This window comes from Ursus arctos, unplaced genomic scaffold (assembly GCF_023065955.2).
Source record: "Ursus arctos isolate Adak ecotype North America unplaced genomic scaffold, UrsArc2.0 scaffold_25, whole genome shotgun sequence".
NCBI lineage: Eukaryota > Metazoa > Chordata > Mammalia > Carnivora > Ursidae > Ursus > Ursus arctos.
Genome location: NW_026622930.1, coordinates 42,943,045 through 42,963,824, shown reverse-complemented (window position 1 = coordinate 42,963,824; position 20,780 = coordinate 42,943,045). Strand labels below are relative to the sequence as shown.

Here is a 20,780-nt window from a genome sequence, read left to right as displayed (position 1 = left end):
CAGTCACAAAAGTTATAATAAACATAATTATATTGGTCTTTTCTTCATTATGTTTTGTAAGATATGCCTCAAAATAATAGTGATCCTAGGTAGATAATCATATTAATCATAAGAGACCAACATTTGTGATATTTATTGCATACTTTTTTTTAAGAGATGGAAAATAATGTCCTGCAAGATGAGGATTGAACAGCTGAAACAAACAATATGTAAAGGAAATGAAGAAATGAAAATAAGTAAGTAATTTGTCCCTCTTCTTCTAATAAAGGGCTAGTGTGTTATTTCATTGGATTAATAAGCCAGAGAGGCGGAGAAAGAGAGGAGGGGTAGGAAGGCAACAGCAACCTGGAAAGGTCTCTTGCTTGCCTTCCTCCTCTTGTAAAACATTTGTATAAAGATTTTAAGTAAATATTTTTCCAAATATATATATTTTATGTATACACACACAAATATAACGACCTTTGAATAAACTACTTTTCTCAGTTAAAAACGTTAAGGAATACATATTTCCCATTTGCCTTTGCTAACAGGAAGCTTGGTACTCAGTTATAATTATTAGTTCACTCCAGGTGCACAGAATATTGGCTTTTTCTCTCCATTTAGTGAGTCTCATACACCTTCTAATCTGTATTAATCTTACATTATATTTGTGTACCTCATCCTTCATCGTAGATGGTTGTCAGAATTTAAGAGGGTCCTCTTAGAAATCCTGTATCTTTAGACATATTCCGTGTGTTTCTGAAGATCGTTGTTTAAAGTTCAGAGTGAGTCACCATGATACCTTGTGAATCCCTTTCTCGTCTGCTCGTTGCTTCCAGAAGCAAGTATTTTATAGTAGTGTGTAATAGAGCAAAAGCTTCCTTTGAAAATGTTTGTCCTATTAGAGTGCTCCCGTGGAGTTTCACAGGATTAGTAAGCTGGAGAGGAGGGCAGCGTGGGGAAGACGTGCTCAGAACTACAGAGCTTTGCGTGCATCCCCAGAGGCTCTGGTTCAGCAGCAGCGTAGGGACTTGTGACTTACCCCTGTCCACGTCCTCCCATGATGTTCGCACGGGGGATTTGCTCCCAGGTATCTGTGAACCTCCTGGAATTGCTGGATTTACTGAGTTTGTGCCTTGCCTGATGAGCAAGTTTAAAACTTTGATCAGCTGGGGGCGCCTGGGTGGCACAGCGGTTAAACGCCTGCCTTCAGCTCAGGGCGTGATCCTGGCATTATGGGATCGAGCCCCACATCAGGCTCTTCCGCTATGAGCCTGCTTCTTCCTCCCCACTCCCCCTGCTTGTGTTCCCTCTCTCGCTGGCTGTCGAATAAATAAATAAAATCTTTAAAAAAAAAAAAAAAAAAAAACTTTGATCAGCTGAATTTAACAGATTCCTAACTCCCGAAACAAAACGACCACCACAGAAAAGATTTGGCACTAAAGCAATGGACCCTGTAACAGTGCTTTCCATCCCTAGCAAATCCTCAGAGTCACCTGGTGACCCTTGTAAAATATAGAGAAAGAATCCTGTGACCCACCTGGGACTTAGGAAATTCAAATCTCAGGCATGGGGACTGGGCCAGTGGTTCTTAAACTGTCTGTAGTAAAAGACCATTTTGTTCCTCTCTGATTTCTAATCTGTTATAAACTGATACCAATACTTTTGTAAAATACAGTAAAATACTAGAAAAATGACTGCACACTTGGGTGTCACGTCAGTGTCATATTGCCATGTCAGAGAAAAATGCTGCTAAACTTACTCAACATTTCTGTACTTCTCTTGTCTGACTGGTAAAAGTCTCCCGATGGGCCCAGATCATGGGCCACGCGCTGAGTAGCGCCCCTCTGGGTGGTACTGATGACCTACCAAGGGCTGGGGACCGCTGCTCTCTAGAACATAAATACCGTCTAGCGCCACCCTTTAGATGAGACTCAAAAAATTTCACAAACAATTTTAAGGGAGTTCGTGGATTCCAGAAACCATGCTTGGTCTCAAGTCCATAGTTAAGAGGTTGTTACCCAGTGAATAGTATTTCTTTTAATTTTGTTGTTAAAATATCACATATATTCAGAAAAGGTTATATGTTATAAACTGTAGACCTGATGAATATTTCTCCAGAGTCTTTCGATTTTATGTGTCATGATACAGAATAATACAGATACATTGTATGGTGTAGATAGGGAAGTTGGATTGTGTGAACCTTTAAGGTTGAATTGTTCTGTGCTATAAAGTTACTTATCCAAATAAGCAACAGTCGGTGACAGAAATAGCGTCAGGGTGTTTTTGTGTTTGGGGGAAATGGCATGGGGAGAAGGACAACTTAAACTCTTGAGTGCTGAGTCTGCACTGGTGCAGATTAGGTGACTGCCGACCTCCTGCCACCTGTGAAGGGTCATGATACCAAGTTGGAAACTGTTCTTAAAAAATCTGCCCACCATATGACTGGGGGCCATGGCCAGACAGTCATGGGAGCACTTGTAAAGAGCTCAGTAGTGACCATGAAAATGAATGAGCTTGCTGGAAAGTAACTGTGATGGAACCAGTGACTTAAACATTAAAACATCCACACTGAGCAAGAATGGTAAAGAGAATGCACAAGTAAGGGGAAATAAAACTGCAAGAAACCTTATAGCCTACAGCAAAATACCTAGGTTCAGTGGTCCTCACTCGGAGGACCACCAATGAGACATTTATCAGATGCTTGTTATATTCTAGTCGGGGGACAACAAGGCTTTGGTTGGACCTGGTGTAAGGAACTAAGCTATGTGCCATAGGTGAGGTACACACATTCCATTAGACTTCCGAGGAGCAAGAGGTCTGGAGAGCATTTCTGGAAGGGGGTTTGGCTGAATGAGAAGAATTTGGACATTTGAAGAGAAGAAGCTAGTAGCATTCCTGGAGACAGTGATCTGAATAGGATGTGTAAAGGACGTCCTTTTTTTTTTTTTTTAAGGTTTTATTTATTTGACAGAGACAGCCAGCAAGAGAGGGAACATAATCAGGGGGAGTGGGAGAGGAAGAAGCAGGCTCCCAGCAGAGCAGGGAGCCTGATGCAAGGCTTGATCCCAGGACCCTGGGATCACGCCCTGAGCCGAAGGCAGACGCTTAATGACTGAGCCACCCGGGCACCCCTGTAAAGGACATCCTAAAGGGAATGAGGACTGGTTCAGTATCCATCCATGCATGCATACATTTAAATAGTTCCACTGTGTGGAAAAGGTTTGGGGTGTCTAGTAACTGAGGCTGGGGTGAAGGGGTGCAGAAGGGAACTGTGGGACATGTGCCAGTGTGGGGGTGGCCTCAAGGCCAGGGAGGTCGGTGTGTGTTTTTTGGGCAGTGGAGAACCGCGGGGCGCTGGTTACCATTGATGAAGACTGGGCTGGTGAAGGCCCGGAGTGGAACTGAGCTGGAACCGAGCTGGAGGTGGGGTTTGGGGGAGAGTTAGTAAGATTGTAACAGTGGGAAGGAAAAGAAACCCCTCCACTGAAGGAACAGTAGTCAGCCCATGGAACTGACCAGCAGGGGACTGACTTAGACTGTGGACAGGTCAAAAATAATTATTAAGTAGAGAACCTAGGTATCAAGATGAGACTTTTGTGGAAAAATAACGAGCTTGATTTTGAACTTGTCTGAACCTCCTAACTTGCTTCTAGGAGTCTGTCTGAGATTTTGCAACTCATTTTTGCCACTCGAGAGAAATTTAGCTACAGCCTAACACCGTAACAGGTCTTGATTCACAACCTGAAGGAGCTCCATGAAAATGACACACATCAGACAGGATGAGTGTCTGTCTCCTCTCTTGGTTGTGTGGCCAGGCTTTGGTTGCCCCTGCAGTGCTTCAAATGCTGGCACATAATAGGGGCTCCCACCATGCTGGATGCCGCCACACTGCAGTGTGACTTTTCAGAGCCCTTGGTCTGTTTCTTTGCTGCATGACCACCTGCTGTGAGATTATTCCCTGGGTCTCTGAATGGAGCCCAAGGCACATGTAAGAGATTTCTAAGGAAAATCCAACAGCCATTAAGTTTTTCAAACTTGGATTAGATCTCTTTTCTGCCCACCATGTTTATTCTTCAGTGCTTACCATAAGTGAGGTACTTCCTGGCTTAAACTTGGTAGTTGTTGACTGATTCTTACAAATGATGACTACAGGTGGAGACCCAGAGTCCTTTTAGTGGTGGTCCACTTCGATTTATTTATTTACTTAAGCTGAACTCTCGACTTCCACTTAGCAAACATTATCTAGTTAACCTGATTGAGGTTTTGCTTTCAGTTTAAACTGCAGGAAGATGCTTACACTTGTGAGGTGGGTTCTGCAGTCCCCAGGAGCTATTTGTAGAGGTAATTGTTGGGTGTGATTTATTTCAGATTCCGAAGGTCTGCTCAAAACCAAGGAAAAGAATCAGAAGCTCTATACTCGAGCACAGCGGCATCAAGAGAAAAAGGAAAAGATTCAGAGGCACAATCGCAGACTTGGTGACCTGGTAGAAAAAAAAACCACTGACTTAAGAAGTCATTATGAGCGTCTGGCAAATCTTCGGCGATCTCATATATTAGAGCTCACCTCTGTCATTTTTCCAATCGAGGAAGTGAAGACTAGTGTGAGGTACAGTGAGTCTTTTGACTCTAGGAATAGATCATGTTTCAAAGTGTGAGGTACAGTGAGTCTTTTGACTCTAGGAATAGATCACGTTTCAAAGATCAAGTATTTTTCAAATATGGCAGCACCTCATTTATTGGGTTCATTCTGGGGTCATTGGCTTTCCTGGTAATGAAACTGAAGTCTTCTTATCTGCTTCAGCAAACAGTACATGCTGCACGAAATTGGGGAGGCAGCCAAGGTGAAGGGCGGTGGCCCTCAGAGAAGTGGGGCCCTCACTTGTTGACTGACCTGTTGACTTAGCCTTGTCCTGGCACCTAGCCGCTGGCAGGCACTGGCAACTGTGAGTTTAGTGTTGGGCTCCAGTGCTTGGATACCCTCAGGAGTCATCGGATGGACAGGACAGTGGTTCCCCACCTGGATGTTCATCAGAGTCACTCTGGAACTTTTGAAAAAGACAGGTTCCAGAGGACACACCTTCAACCTTCCCAGCCCATCTCGTAATACTTTTTTTCTTTTTTTTAATTTCCCCAGATGATAATTGATGAGGTTTGAAAACTGCTCCTGAGGAGTTCATTTGCTTTCTCATTAACCATCAGGCTGTTCCAGTTGAGGATTTTCCTGTCTCTTTTGGTTGCCCTCACTTCCCAGCACCCTTCCCCAGATGGTCAGTGGACTGTGACTAGTGAGGACCAGTACTCTGCTTTGCTCCCTCTACTCCACTGTGTCCTTTCGGCTGTTGGCCAGAGTTAACGTCCCAAAAGCCTAAAGGTCTGATTGTTCTTCTGGTTTGAAAACTTGCTCTTTGATTCTTACCAAGTAATTTTTCATTAGTAATAGTTGGCAAATATAAAAATAAAAAGGCAGATTCAAAATAGAGAAGAATAGGAAGTTCAGAAATAGACTCTAAGGTTGCCTTTTGGGTCAGTGGGGAGAAGTCGGGTATCCATAGACTGTATAAAAACAGGTGATTGGGACTGTGGGGAGGAAGAAGCTAATAAAAGAGAAACATTATGCTAAATTAGATTCTTTTTTTTTTTTTAAAGTTTATTTTTTCAGTAATCTCTACACCCAGCATAGGGCTCAAACTCCCAACCCCAAGATCAAGAGTCACGTGTTCTTCTGACTGAGCTGGCCAGGCAGCCCTAGTGCTAAATTAGATTCTGATGGACCAAGATATCAGTGTTAAAACACATTAAACAAAGACACAGCCTTAAGACGCTGTCCCAGATCTGAGGAGACCAAGGAGACAACTGAATGTGAAGTTGCAGAAGAGAAAACATGGAGAAAAACTTCTCTCTGCCTGTGCCGTTTGAATCTTTTATCGCAGTATACGGTGCTATATGCCGGTACATTAAAAGCTGATAGTTTTGAAGTTATTCCTATAAGGTTTCTTGTTCATTTGCATTTCTCAAACTTGTTAGTGGAAGAAGGAAGAAGCAGAGACGCCGCTCAGAACTGGCAGTAGTGCCCTGCCCCCCCTTCCCTGTGACAGCCAGGGGCACTTGTCCCACAGGCACGTTGTGGCAGGAGGAGAAAGGCTTGAGAACAGAACCGAGACTCAGTGCAGCGCAGAAGCCCTTCCCCAGCCTGCCAGTACTTTTCCAGCACAGTACCGGCTCCTAGCGCCTCCCTCGTGCGTCGCTCAGCCGCACGGATCCTCTCTGCTGCACACACGCTGCGCCCCCCACCACGGTGTGTTTGCGCCCGCTCTGACTTCTCGCTCCTTCCCGCCCTCCCGGCCTCTGCGCTGTCACGAGTATTTCTGTAAGACTAGAAACCCTTCAATCCCCTTTTTCACCGTGCGGACATTTGCACTGGTGGCTCAGAAGCCATCATGGGTAAAAACGGGTGCCTTGACAGGTGTCCCAGCAGTGACGGCAGCTGTGTTACTTACAGTCTATCATGTACTTGTGTCGTTTGAGAAAAAAGCGTTTGACGTCAAGAATGCTCTTGATGAAGCAGTAGAAAAAATATTTTTAATTAAATTTTATTGTCTTGATCCTCGTGCACACATCGCTTTAATACACCACGTGGTGAGATGGGAAGTGCGCAGAAGGCTCTTTCACTCCGTCCTGAAGGGCCGCAGTTGGCTTCAGAAAAAGCACTTGAGTGAGTTGCAGGTCGAGCTAGCTGGTTTTCGCACACGACACTACTTTTACTTGAACGGCCGCAAGCCTTGGGTATTGAAGGGATTTTCAGAAGTCTTCCAGTGGTGTGTTTTGCTATGTGTTTCAGCTGGTCAACAAACAGCGCCACTTTTCACTCATTTTCTTATGCTATGTTAACTTGTAACAGGTTTATTATTTCCAAATGAACGAATAATTTAAAATTTCCTCAGATTTCTAATACAAGTAAATATCAATAGATCTAACCCACATACACAAAAGCTCTTTGGGGTCTTCAAAAAGTTGTAAGCATGTAAAGGGGTCTTGAGACCAAATAGTCGGAGAACCTGACACTTGAGGCCCCAGCTCATGGCGCCGTGCTCTTCACATTGGTGTGGGCTTCTGGCCACAGCGGCCTGAGCTTCATCTCAGAGTTACTTACCTCTGTATGTGCTGGTTAAACCCCTGTCCTCGTGTGTGCGTCAGCGTGCTGCGTATCAGGCAAGTGTCTTGCATGCTCTTTAAAACCCATTCCCTTGAAATTTGTATGTATGTTCTGATTTTTAGAGATCCTGCAGATGTGTCCTCCGAGAGTGACAGTGCCATGACCTCCAGCACCGTGAGCAAGCTTGCCGAAGCCCGGAGGACGACTTATCTCTCGGGAAGATGGGTCTGTGACGATCACAACGGGGACACCAGCATTAGCATTACTGGGCCTTGGATTAGCCTTCCCAACAACGGGGACTACTCTGCCTACTACAATTGGGTAGAAGAGAAGAAAACCACGCAGGGGCCTGGTGAGAATCAAAATAGTGTTTGAAAACTTAGAAATATGTATGGTTTTTAACTGAGGTGAAATGTACGTAATGAGGTGAGCAGTTGTAAAGTGAACAGTCAGTGTTGTTTGGTTACCCCTCTGATGAGTTCCAACCGGCATCCCCCCAGACGGGAGATCAGGGCACGAAGCTGTCGTGCCCCTGTCGCCTTTCCTCCCAGCCCTGGGCGGCCCCAGATGATCTCAACTTACGATGGTTCAACTTACGGTTTTTGGACTCTATGATGGTGCAAGAGTGATACACGTCCAGTAGAAATCCCGGTTTGAATTTTGAATTTGGATCATTTCCTGGGCTGGCACCATGCCGTGTGTACTCTCATGATGCCGCAGCCCCCAGGCAGCTCGGACTCCCGCCCGCCCCAGGGTCCACAGCAGGTAGATACACTGAGAACTGTTGTGGGTTTCACTTTCCGTACAGTATGCACTGCATTGCATGAGGCAGTCAGCACGTTATTATAAATAGGCTTTGTGGTAGATGATTTTGCTCCGCTGTCGGCTAACGTCAGCGCACTGGGCCTGTGTAAGGCAGGCCAGGCAAAGCGTTCAGTTGTTTAGGTGCGTTAAATGTTATTTTCGACTTAGGATATTTCCGATTTGTGATGGGTTTATCGGGACATAACCCCATCGTAAGCTGAGGAAGATCTGTAATTTTAACTATAGACGTGTCTGTTTTGGGTATTTCATAGAAATGGGATCATACAGTGTGTGGCCTTTTGTGTTTGGCTTGTTTACATAGCGTGATGTCTTCAAGGTTCATCCCTATTGTGGCATGAACTAGCATTTCATTCTTTTTATGACCAGTATTCCGGTGTGTGTAGTGTGGATGTCTTCCACGTTGTATGTCCAGTCCATCAGTGGACGGCCTGAGAATATTCTTTAGATATTTCACTTTTGGGGGGCCAGTATTGGTTTATTTATATAAAAAGACCTCACTCGTTAGTATATTTAGATGGTTGAGCCCTGTTTTTAGAGTTTCTTTGTGAAGGGCTTGTTTTAGCAGCCAGAAATGGAGATAGAAATAGCCCAGGAGAAAAACCCTTTAAAACCAGTATAGCTTTCTTTGGTGGAGAAAAGATTGTTCATTTAGTCATTTAGCAAATACACAGTGAGTATGTGCTTTCTGTCATGCATGATGCTGGGTGCTGGTGAGACGAAGGTGATATCACCAAGACAGGTGTAGCCTAGGTGAGGCCTCTCTGAGGAGGTGACATTTAAGTTGGGCATTTACTGTTCTAATAAATAATACATTATCAGGTCTAAGCAGTTCAGACTTTACTTTCATTTATGTTGGGTCTGTCTGGGCTCATTTGCTCAGGTTACATTCCACTCTGCAAAAACCGTAAATGATGAAACATTAATATGTGCCCGTGAACCTTTTATTAGTATGTTAGGAGCAAAACATAATCATCAACAATGTAATGATAAAATTATAAATCATAAAATCTAAGTTCATTGGTATTTGTTGTTGAAATTAAAGTCGTTCGTGTATGGTTGTTCTTGTACTTCAGACATGGAGCATAGTAACCCCGCTTACACGATCAGTGCTGCATTGTGCTATGCGACTCAGCTGGTCAACATTTTGTCGCATATACTTGACATAAATCTTCCCAAAAAGCTGTGCAACAGGCAAGTAATCGAAGGTGGTGATGTCATCTTTGTCATAGATCTCGTTTTCCTATTGTGTACTTATTCTAATTAAACCAAAACCAGGAATTTAAGTATTATTAAGCCAGAAAAATGACTGTGAAATATTGACATTAATTTCAAAAGCCTACTGTGCAAGTTTGTTTCATTATCTTATAATTGCACGTGAAGTCTTGCAGAAGACCACAGAGAATTCTCCCACTCGGAAAAATAATTGAAGGAAAAACCAGGATCTTCAGAGGGTATGCTCATGTGTAAGAACTGGGTAAATTATAACACTTGAATATTTTTTTTAACTTTCAAAATAAAAAACAAGTGGTTTAAAAATTCAAAAAAAAAAACGTAGGGGCGCCTGGCTGGCTCAGTCGGTGGAGCATGTGACTCCTGGTCTCACGGTTATGAGTTCAAGCCCCACACTGGGTGTAGTGATTACTTAAAAATAAAAAAAAAAATTTTTTTTAAGATTTATTAGAGCATGTGCGTGCGGGGGCAAGGGGGGCAGACAGAGGGAGAGCTTGAGACAGAGTCTTTTCGGCAGACTCTGCACTGAGTGGGGAGCCGACACAGAGCTCGGTCTCGTGACCTGAGAATCATGACCAGAGCTGAAACCAAGAACTGGATCCTTAACTGGGCCACCCAGGTGCCCCAGAATAAAACCTTTAAAAAAGAATGTAAAGGTTTACAGTGTACTCAGTTCTAAGTTCTACTGAGTTCTACTAAGACTTTCCTTCCCCCGTCCAGTCATTCTTACATTTCAAGGCAAATAAATATGTATTATCATCTCTCTCCCCTTTTAAACACAAAAGATATACTAGGGTGTTTTGCACCTTGCTTTTTGAGTGTTTAACAAATATTTGAGCCCTTTTCTGGGCACTGAGAGGGTTCAGTAGTGATGAAAACATAATCCTTGCCCTCTTGGCACTTCATTCTGACAGAGGGACAGAGGGACAGATAATAAATGAGCAGTGTGTCCGATGGTGATGAGTCCTGTGGAGGACATGAAAGCAGAGGGAGGGAGGGAACGGGAACATGGAGGCATGTGTGAGTGGGCAGGTGTGTGAGTACGTGTGACCCTGAGGGAAGAGGGGAGCAAGCCACGTGGGTGGGTCTGTTTGCACAAAGAGAAAACCCTGGGGAGTGCGAGGGCAGCGAAGAAGGTGGGGGTGCAAACTGGTCGGGCCTCGTAGGGCCGTTGTGAGCCTCCAGCTGTCATTCTGCATAGAGTGGACAGTTACCAGAGGTTTCTTTGTATAAGTGTGCCAGGATCTCACCAGTCGCCCTTCACAGAATAATCTTGTACGTTCTTCATTTCATGAGCGTGCAAGTATTTGTGTTGAATAAATTTTCAGAAGTGGAATTGCTTGGTTGGAGGGTACATGCATTTGTAACTTTTATAGATGGTGGTGAAATGGCTCGTCATGAGGGCGGTAGTTCCTTCTCAGAAAGTCTGTTGAGACTAAAAGAGGCGGAGGACGTGGGGTATGTTTTATACTGAACCGTGGTGTAAAATACACTCTTCCAAATAGACACTTTACTGTAGAATATCCTCAAAAAGATACAGTTTTACAACTTGTATGTTTGTTTTCCAGTGAATTTTGTGGGGAAAATCTCAGTAGACAGAAATTTACTCGAGCAGTGAAGAAACTGAATGCAAATATTCTTTACCTGTGCTTTTCTCAGGTATGGAAAATACGCTGTGAGCTAATTTTTAACATGTTACCTGGTTGAAAATATTAATCAGTTTTTTGCTTCTTCTAGCATGTAAACTTAGATCAGTTCCAGCCGCTGCACACTCTCAGGAACCTGACGTACCTGGTCAGCCCGAGCTCTGAACACCTGGGCAGGTAAGAGTGCTGTTTGCTTTCTTCTAAGTGGTGGTGCCGTGAGGACTTCAAAGGAGAGTTGCGCGCGTCGGCAGAGCGCAGGGGCCTGTTTCGCACCCGCGGTCTCCCCACGAAGGACAGAACTAATGCGGTCCTGTGTAGGAGGACGGTGGCTCATCAGATTTGAACCTTTATGATCCTTACATAATCATTTCTCAGAAAATTAATATCAAACACTTAACATGAAGTGGTGGAACCCAGATGTTCCTGGAGGGGCCGCCTCGTGCCGTCCTTGAAGACCAGAAGCTGTTTCTTGGACTCCACGTCTGTGTCTTCTCAGCGGTGTGCAGTGTCTGCGCTTTTCCTGTGCGTTCCCTTTCATGTCTCCTCCCACTGTAACGGTTCTTCCCAGTTTTCTTTTTGTGTCTCTGGCCACCATTTATCGGAGATAAAGGGTATTAGAAGTTTATGGGGTGACCTAGTTTAAAATCCATTAGCTTAAAAATAGGAGTAACAAAAAAGACCAACCAGGGCTGTTCTGTGGGATCTTTCTAGTCTCTCAGCCCAAAAAGCATGACACACAGGAAGCTTTTCTTTAGTACTGTTCAGGTAACCCCTCTCTGAGTACGTATCCTTTTTCCATGCTCTTAGCAGTCTGTCCATACATTTCTGAGATAAGACTTAGTTAATGTATTTGCACTTTTGAAAGAGGACAAAGAAAATAAAAGGTAGAAAAGCTCTTTTGGGGTAGTCCCCTTCCCATCATTCGTTTGCTTTCACAGCCGGAACCAAGGCTTACGGGGGATCCCTTCCACTGGCCAGGGTGCTGGGCTTCCTCCACATTGCAGTGAACTTTCTGTGGTAATCGGCCCTTAGCCACTGGCTTGTGTTTCCCCCCCTACCTAAAACAGTAACTTTCCTGGGACATAGAACCCTTCGGGAAGAGCTGTGCACTCTCTCCAGGGAACTGCACACACACCTAGAATTTTGTGCCATTTTTATAGGGAGTTCATGCTCCTCGCTTCACATTCCATTCATTAGTTCACAAACCACACGAACCTGTTAGAAATCCATCTCCGTTTTAGTGGTTGATGTCTGTGAGTCTGTTTGTCATCCTCTTTGAACCTTATTTGTAAAGGGTTCAACATTAAGAAATTAATCTTAGTAATAAGAACGAATATTTATTGAGCCAATATTTATTGACCCTGAGCCAACTACCTGACATGCCTTAAATCATAGGTGGGATTATTATTCTTATTTTACAGAGGGGGTTGGTAACTGAAGCTTAGCGTGGTCAAGTAATTCGTGCCCGTGATCACAGAGGCAAAGTAGTAGAGCCAGGGTCCCAGCGCACATCTGACTCCACGACGTGGTACATTCCCACGCCGTTAGCCAGTACACACCACTTCATCACATGAACAGATTAAAAAAGGAAAAGAACTATAAGATCAACTTGAGAGATGCCAGAAAAGCAGTGAATAAAATTCAATTCCTATAAATAATCTACTTGCAAATTAAAAAGAGATTATTAATAAAGGATATCTACCATATAAGGCTACAGAAAAGATTATACTTAATGACATGTTCCTTACATGGGTATTTAGTAAAAGCATCCTCTACAGAGAGGAAAGCAAGGGGGTGCCTGTTGTCACTGCTGTGTTCACATCGCTCCGGAGGCCAAGGCGAGGCAGGACACTCTTACAAAGAAGGAAGGTATATTTATGTTGGAAAGAAAGAAACTCCACTGACGTAGAGGATATGATTATTGTTGAACTAGCCATCCAAGAGACCCTGTTTTCTTACATGCTCACGGCTAGTCAGAAGATGGAATGAGAAAAGGGTCCCCTATAGCAGCACAAACTAAATTACATAGGAATAATCTTCACAACATGTATGCAAACCATATAAAGAAAATATGAAACTTGAAAAAAATATCCAACACCTATTTCTTGAATGTCTGCCAGGCACTGCATGAGGTGTGCGCCTGACTGAAAGAAGGCCCGAGGCAGTGAACACCCTCAGGATTTTCTAGGAGAGGAAGGCTGAGTATTCTAAAAATGCCCCTTCTCCCCAGAAGGAAACCCGATCAGAATTTCAACAGATAATTCATGGAACTTTGACAAGCTAATTCTGAAGCTGAACTAGAAGCACAGGCTGCAAGGAAAGTTTGGAAAAGAATAGTAAAGGATGGGCTTTGGCCCCTTTTACAACATAGTATGAAGGTAATTAAGGTGCTATTAGCAGGCAAGTAGGTGGGGCAATTAGACAAAGAGAAGAATCCAGAGACCAGCCCTGTCCCTGCGCCTGTCCCTGCGAGGAGGATAACTTGGCAAGGGCCAGCGTGTTGAGCCGGATATGAACCGGATAATAATAGATCCATGGTGGTGGGCTAGTGGGGTATTCACAAAAGGACAAAGCTGGACTCATACTACATTCCGTATATAAAAATAAATTCCAGATGATAGAAAAGACCTTATTTTATTGAAAAAAAAAAAAAAACCTATAAAATAGCTAGGAGAAAAGACAATGTTTCGTAATCACCATGCAAGCCACAAAACCCCAAAATGATGAAGGAAAGGAGTTACATATTTTACTCTGTAAAAACTCTAAATGCCTCTGGTAAAATACCAGATGCTGTCAAGTTAAAAGATGAGCAACAGATATGTTTTGCAGCCTGTATATCAGACAACAGATTAATACCTAGACGACTTAAAATTTCAAATCTGTAAAAGGCAGGCAGACCTAATAGAAAAACAGCCCAAGGATTAATCCAGGCAGTTCGCACAAAAGAAATGCAAGTAATCAGTATTCAAATGAAAAAAGTCTTCTGCCTCAACCAAGAATAAAGACGTGCAATTCAAAACAGCCTTCCAGTTTTCACCCATCAGTTTGGCAAAAACGGAAAGGATTGACGATATCCAGTATCGGTGGTGGTTCAAAAAAACAGGCTCCCTTCTGCTAGGGGTGGATTTCTTTGGAGGGTCTGCAGGCTTGTCTGGGCTTGCCCTTGAGTCAGCTCTGCAGTTTGGATGGGGGCCTGTGCGACAGCAGTGCACATACTCGGCGGGCTCACTGCAGCCGAGCCGGTGGTCTGCGAGCCAGCGGCCGGGAGCTGGAGCTCCAGGAGTCCCCTCCCGCACCTGCCTCGGTCAGAGTCCAGCTGTTAGAGAGACTGTTCCTGGAAGCTGGGTGGGACTTCCTGTTTCCATGGAACCAGCTGAAGGGAGGCTCCCATCTCGAATCCAACATAAAACCTTTTTTTCTTTGGTATAAATTCAAACTCGCAAAAAAATTCAAAATTACAAAAAATAAAAGTAGTATGAAGATGTCTACCCTTTACCCAAGCTCACCTGTTACTGTTTTACCCTATTTGCTTTATCATTTGTGTCATCTGTCTCCATAAAGACACACACACACACATTTTTTTTTCCTGAACCCTATGAGGGTAAGTTACATACATATATCATGGCTCTTGACCCCTAAATACTTCTATATGTATTTCCTAAAAATAGGGCTATTTTCCTGTTTATAGAACAGTTACTATCATTAGCAAATCCCACACTGATACAGTAGTTTAAGCCACTGCCCACCTGCACATTTTGTCTGTGGACCAGATTAATGTCCCTTACAGTATTTTCCCCTCCCGTACGTGGTCCAGTCTGGAGTCTGGTGTTGGATTTAGGTGCTGTGTTTCTTTAACCTCCTTTAAATCTGGAACATTTCCGTGGCCTACTTTGTCTTTTACGACATTAACATTTTTCCCTTTGTAGTAAGAGAACTTTCGTTCTGATTTTAGAGTTTCCTTTTAGCGAGATTCCAGGAATTCTGTGCATTTGAGGCTGGAGCACTGCCTGGGCCGGGAGGGTTTCCTGGACACCCTGGGGCCACAGTGGCCATCTGTCCCTCATTGGTGATGTTAATCTGATCACCCAGTCACTATGCTTTCTACCTTCTCCATAATTCCTAGATTTTTCCGAACTTGCAGCCAAGCAGCAGTCTGTGGGGAGACACTTTGAGACCATGCAGTTATCCTGCTCATGAGAATTTCCCCTGGATTTAGTATCTGTTGATTTTTCGTATTGGATTCAGTCTTTACCGTGATGGTGCGGCTCCGTTAACATTAGAGATCATTCTTGATGTTGTATGTTCTGTCTGGTAATATTTCTGAAATAAGATATTTTGCAAAAGAGTTTTCTAAAAAACCAAAAATGTCATTTTGTTGCCTTAATCGATAAGACTAATTCCCTGCAGTATCTTGAGAAGATTAGTTATCTTTATTCCCTGACGGCGTTAAGCATAAAAGATTTCTTTTGCGTGTGATGTGTGTGGTTCAGGGTATGCTGGGCAACAATAATCGCTCCAGATGGCCACTTCGGGAATCATCCACTGGTTTTTCAGTTGAAATACTTAATTGAGTACCTGCCCCGTGTCACTAGACTCTGCCCTGTGGGATTCCCGCAGAGAACTAGAGTCCCAGGTGGCTTCCCAGGGAGCTCTGCCTGGAGGAAGTGTCACCCCCATCACTCCTGTCTGTCCCCTGGGAAAACCTTTTGGAAAGGGGGTCTGGGGACAATGGCAGTCCCATGCCAAATGGATAAGGCGACATCAGAGAGGACCAGAAAACAGGCCACGGCTCTGAGCCGGCAGGAAGGCAGGCTTCCTCTGCAGCTAGCGCAGCAAAGCTCAACAGGAGAGAGTGAGCGGGCCCTGCGTTTGGAAGGGAGGCCCAGCCGCGACACTGACATTATGACATTTTAACAGGCAGGTGCCGTGAGGGGACAGAGTCCCAGCTCTCCAGCGCACGGAGGCGGGTGGGGCTGACGGGAGGCAGACGCTGGCTATGAGGAGGTGGTAGTGCTGGGAGGGGGGGTGTTGAGGATTGAAAGGGGGCTTATTCCGTGATAGCAGGAGCATGAGGGCCTCTTGTTGTGAGAAGGGTCGCCTGGGTCAGATAACCTGAGATGAGCCTGGGAGGTTAGCCCTCAGATGGAGATCTCTGGCGGGCAGTGAAGCTAGGAGCAAAGAGAGGCATCGAAAAAATCTTTGGAGTAGACCTGTTTACCAAGGGAAAGGAGAAAAGAAATGAATTGTAAGGAGAGCCTTTTAAGGAAACAGGAAAGGGATACTCAGCTAAGATGCCTGTTGTTGGTTTGTTTGGAAAAGCTGCAGGAGGAGGTGGGGGGTCACGGGGAGTGTCTCCTGGTTCTGGCTGCCTTCACCCCTTGCAAAGTGACTTCTGGGCTAGATGGAGGCCTTGTAAACTTGGAAGCCCCTGGTCAGAGGGGCTCTTTGATATGTAAATTGCTCACAGGAGACCAAAGGGAAACCCTGTGGTGTATCTTCCAGTTTAATATTTGTAAAGCCCTAAAAACAGTGCCTGGGACAGAAATGTTAGCTGTTGCTGGTGCAGCCAGGAAGCAAGGTTGTCTTGGAGGAACAAAGGCAACCTGACCCTGGAGAAAGTGAGTTGGAAGGTGCGGGCACGGTGAGGTACACGGGAGGCCAGGGCTACGCTTTTGTCTTTGTTAAGGCCATAAAGAATTTTGGACCGTAGACTAAAATGGCAGGTGTACTTATTCTGGAATATCTCTTATTTTATTTTTGCTAACCCCTGTCTTTTTCCCCAGAGTCATTATCTGAGGCATGTGTCCTTGGGGGCAACGGCAGAGAGAGGGGCTGCTGGAGGGCCTTGGCTACAGGGAAATCCTGGGAGAAGAGTAGGGGGCGGTGGGGCGACTGCCCAGCTGAAGCCAGTGCAGCGGGGCTCTCCTGAGGCAGGAGGTGACAGGCACTTGAAGGGCCAGGGGAAGAGCAGCGGCGGGCCTGGGCGGGGTTCCCTGACACTGTCCCACAGTGGCACTCAGGAGCTGTCCCAGAGGGTGAGGCCTGAGAAAAGTTATTTCGATTCGGAGACGATGATGTCATCAGGGACCTTTGGGGAGTAGTGTTCTCCTAAAATACAGTGCATCAGTATGGATTATTCCAGATGACTATATTCTAAATAGTTTTAGCTCATTCTGTTATAAATGGGCCCCTGGAAAATGGGCTCATATCTTACGAGGGGTGCGGGAGCCTGCTGTTGACACCGATCCGAGGACGCACTGCCACACGCTCACAGCCGGACCACTGAGCTCTTTCACGTCATAAGAACGTAGAAATTGGGGGTTTCCGTGAGGCAGAGAACATCCGTACATTTTTTTCTGTACCATTTATTACTTGTTCCAGCAACTGATACGCCAGAGTATACCTCAAGTGACTGTTTTTGTCAGAACTGCCTCATTGAGGTGCGTAGATCGCGCGGTTGTTTAAAGAGGGAATGGTACTTTGGACCAGCATGGTAAGTCTCGGTGGATGGGATTTTCCACCCAAGACCTTCACAAATCAAGCAGGTGGAATTGAGGAGCAGCGCGGTATCGTGGTTTTCTTCATTGCTTGGATGGTTATTTAGGTGAAGCAAACCGCCATTTAGACCATCAGGGGTACGGTGCAGGCTTGGGAAACAGGTGCAGTGGCGGCTCTGGACCTCCTAGGTCCCGTCAGGCCTGTGTCACTTGTTGTCACAATGTTGGTTGTGTGTGCGCACAGGTCGGGACCCTTTGAAGTGCGAGCCGACCTGGAGGAGTCCATGGAGTTTGTGGACCCCGGCGTGGCTGGGGAATCGGATGAGAGTGGCGACGAGCGCGTCAGTGATGAGGAAACCGACCTGGGCACAGACTGGGAGAACTTGCCGAGCCCCCGGTTTTGTGATATCCCTTCCCAGCCCGTGGAAGGCTCCCAGAGCCAGAGCAGCCAGGCGTCCCCGCCCATTGCGAGCAGCAGTGCAGGTGGGATGATCTCGTCTGCCGCGGCCTCGGTCACCTCCTGGTTTAAGGCTTACACTGGACACCGCTAATGCGCACGGACCGAAACGCACCAGGTTTGTGTCAAGAAAGGTGTTCTTCCACTATGCTCGAGTAAACTGTGTGTTAAGATAGTGCCTGGAACAAAAAGAGGTTATACTGTTGGGTTTTTTAAAAGCAGGGGACAAGCATTTCTGTGTATCAAGTGGCCAGTGGGGGTGACCCACACGCTTATAATACAACAGCAGGGTCAGAGGTCCTTCTGCCCAAACCTGTGTTAGTGGAAGACAGACGAGCGTGTGTGTTGTGTTCTGTTGAAGCAGAAAATCCATTTGGGCTCCCTTTGGTCGTGGGCCACAGGACCCGCAGAGGGGGGCTGACACTTTGGTCCTTGTGATGCTGGGGCTGTTCCTGAACACTTTACATTTTAGAAATTGAATCACAAGGAAGTGGTTCTTGATGATTAGGACTTGTAAGAGAAAAACGGTTTCATATGCGTTTGTGCTTATGCCATCATTTTTTGTACAGAGAACCAGCAGGCAATTTGAACTACTTGATTTCTTTAGAATCTGGTCATGTTTGGTTTTTAGGTCAAGGATTTTGGTTTTGTTTGGAAGGGAGGGGCTTTTTGTGGGGCGGGGAAGGGGTAGTTTAAAAATTATTTCACTCCTGCTGCTGCTGTCGTAGCTTGTCAGACATTCCTGTTTTTTCTTTCTCCTACACACCAAAGAAATGAAGGTCTTTTTTATTTTTGGACCCACATCCATGAACAGAAGAAATCCCAGCTGCAAGGATTGCCTGGAGATTTAAAAACTATTTTCTTATATTCTCAACTCGATTATGGAATTTCTACCTAGCTCCACACTGTGTGCGTTTTGAAACCAAACTGAGTGAAACGTCATTAAGGTGGTTCCCTTATGTAAGCTAAATGCCTGCGTGGGCACAGGTTAAAAGCCACTTAGCTAAATGGCCTCTGGTCATTCTTTGGTGGTGTCCCAGTTTCTTTCTAAGGGATTCAGTAGGTGGCAGGTTTTCCCAGGGAAAACCATCCTGCTTGTTTTCTTAGAGGTCTTTGTTGCTCTAGGGACACTCCCTTCACTCAGAAATGCAGAGCAAATCATAGCTGATACTACCTTTATCTGACAGAATTTTCCCTCACCAAGAGATCATTTTCAGCTAATGTGTCGTCTTGTCATTCTCTTAGTGACAATCTTATAAGTAAACTGTAGAGAGGCATTATGTACAAATATGTAAGTAGTTTTTTATTTTTAATAATTGCAAAAAAGTCCTATGTAACAACTACAAAAAGAACTCCTATGAAAAATTCCTAACTGGCATTACTACCGTATCTTGTTAGTGTGGTCAGCATGACAGTACCTCAGATAAAGCATTCAGAGACTTACCCTGCCCTAGCTTCTTTTCTTGTAATTATTATAGTTGATAATTTGCCTCCAAATCCGAGGTGCTAAATAGCTTTTGCTGTTGGTATATTTAATCTTTGGTAGAGTTGCAGAAGAAGGGTGTTTATTCCTCCCCAGGAGTTCAGGTTCCCTGGCTCCCTGCATTTCCTACCTAGGGAGGAAACAGGCTCTTCTCCGTGTGGGTTCTCAGTAGCTGGTGTCAGATGCTCGGCTTCGTGATGGCTGAGCTGGCATCGTACCGGCGGGTCTGAGGTTCATAGGGAATGGGTCCGCCAGACTTGATCAAACACCAAACGGACTTAAACTCCCATGAGATAAGGGTTGTCTAGGTACTTCAGACCCTCAAAAAAAAAAAAAAAAAGTTTCAAGCTCAGAGAAGACAGAAGACAGATTTGGGGCTTGGGGAAAGAGATTGACTTGAGCTAAAAGATGGACAGTTAGGTTTCTCTTAGTAGGCCGCTTGAGAAACCAGGAGCGTGAGATTAAGCTAAAGCCTAGAATCTGGAGTTCGCAGCTCCTATCTAGAGAGTAATTCCACAAACCTCAGAAAGATACAGGAAATAGGGATTGATAGGGTATATTTTGTTGTTTTTTTAATATCAACTAGAGGCACTTTATTTGGGGTTAAATGATCAAACCCTTTAGTGGTTTTGAACACCAACATACTGGCTTACACTGCTGAGATATTTTGGTTTTCATTATTTTGCACTGGATCCACTGTAAATATTCTTAAATATACATTTCAACCACTGTTTTTCCTACTCTCTTTGCTGCTCATGAAAATCTTTCATGTGGGGCGAGAACCTTATGTAAGCCGCTTTTTAAAAAATTGAAGCTGGTATTTTTTTTTTTAAACAAAAGCCATAGAACTTGGTCATGTTTTCCCTATAAAATGATTTGTTGAAACAAGGTTAATACTAATAATAACCTACAGGCACCAAATAGGCTGCTTAAAATGGTCTGTTAAAGACTTCTTTTTTGTAATGGAATATAACTAAGAGAAGTTTTGCACATCTATAAGTTAAGGGGAAAAACAGTATGTCAACATTGGGTGTATGGACAGGATTCACTTAAGGATTCGTGTATCAATAATTTGGGAAAGAACAGTCAGGGGGCATGCTGTTTTTAAAAGAACTACAGTGTCTGAGAATCTCCTTGTGGTGTCATGTTGCAGGAATTTCCCATTACTCTGCGACTTCCAAACCAGTTTGAGTCGTAACAAATGTTTTCTAAACTTTTATTGTATTATTGCAATAAATCTTTTAACAGTACTTTGTTAATATGTGTGTCTTTTTCACGCTCTGATTACTCGTTTCTGTTGATACATTGAGGGTAGCAAAAATGAGATTTAACTCTGGAATAATTTATACAAATTGTAGGGTAATTTTTTAAAGAATTTTTTTGCTAAGTAAGGAAAAAGTTCTGGTAATCCTAAATATTATAGCTGATGGTGGTATTAACAATAATGGTCCACCTCAGGTAAGCTGGGAAAAACTAGTTGCTTACCAGTTACGTACTTTCTCTAAAG

General features: G+C 44.4%; 1 protein-coding gene across 1 annotated transcript in view; it reads left to right on the top strand.

Annotated features, from left to right (window-relative positions):
• Window positions 1-20,523, top strand: part of ATG14 (autophagy related 14) — a 36,465-nt gene extending 15,942 nt beyond the window's left edge. The window contains exons 4-10 of the mRNA XM_026480332.4: window positions 155-236; window positions 4,351-4,588; window positions 7,258-7,487; window positions 9,034-9,151; window positions 10,759-10,849; window positions 10,928-11,013; window positions 17,578-20,523. Coding sequence (XP_026336117.1) covers window positions 155-236; window positions 4,351-4,588; window positions 7,258-7,487; window positions 9,034-9,151; window positions 10,759-10,849; window positions 10,928-11,013; window positions 17,578-17,884 — 1,152 coding nt within the window. The 3' untranslated portion in view covers window positions 17,885-20,523. The remainder of the gene's footprint in view (window positions 1-154; window positions 237-4,350; window positions 4,589-7,257; window positions 7,488-9,033; window positions 9,152-10,758; window positions 10,850-10,927; window positions 11,014-17,577) is intronic.
• The last annotated feature ends 257 nt before the right edge of the window (window positions 20,524-20,780 follow it).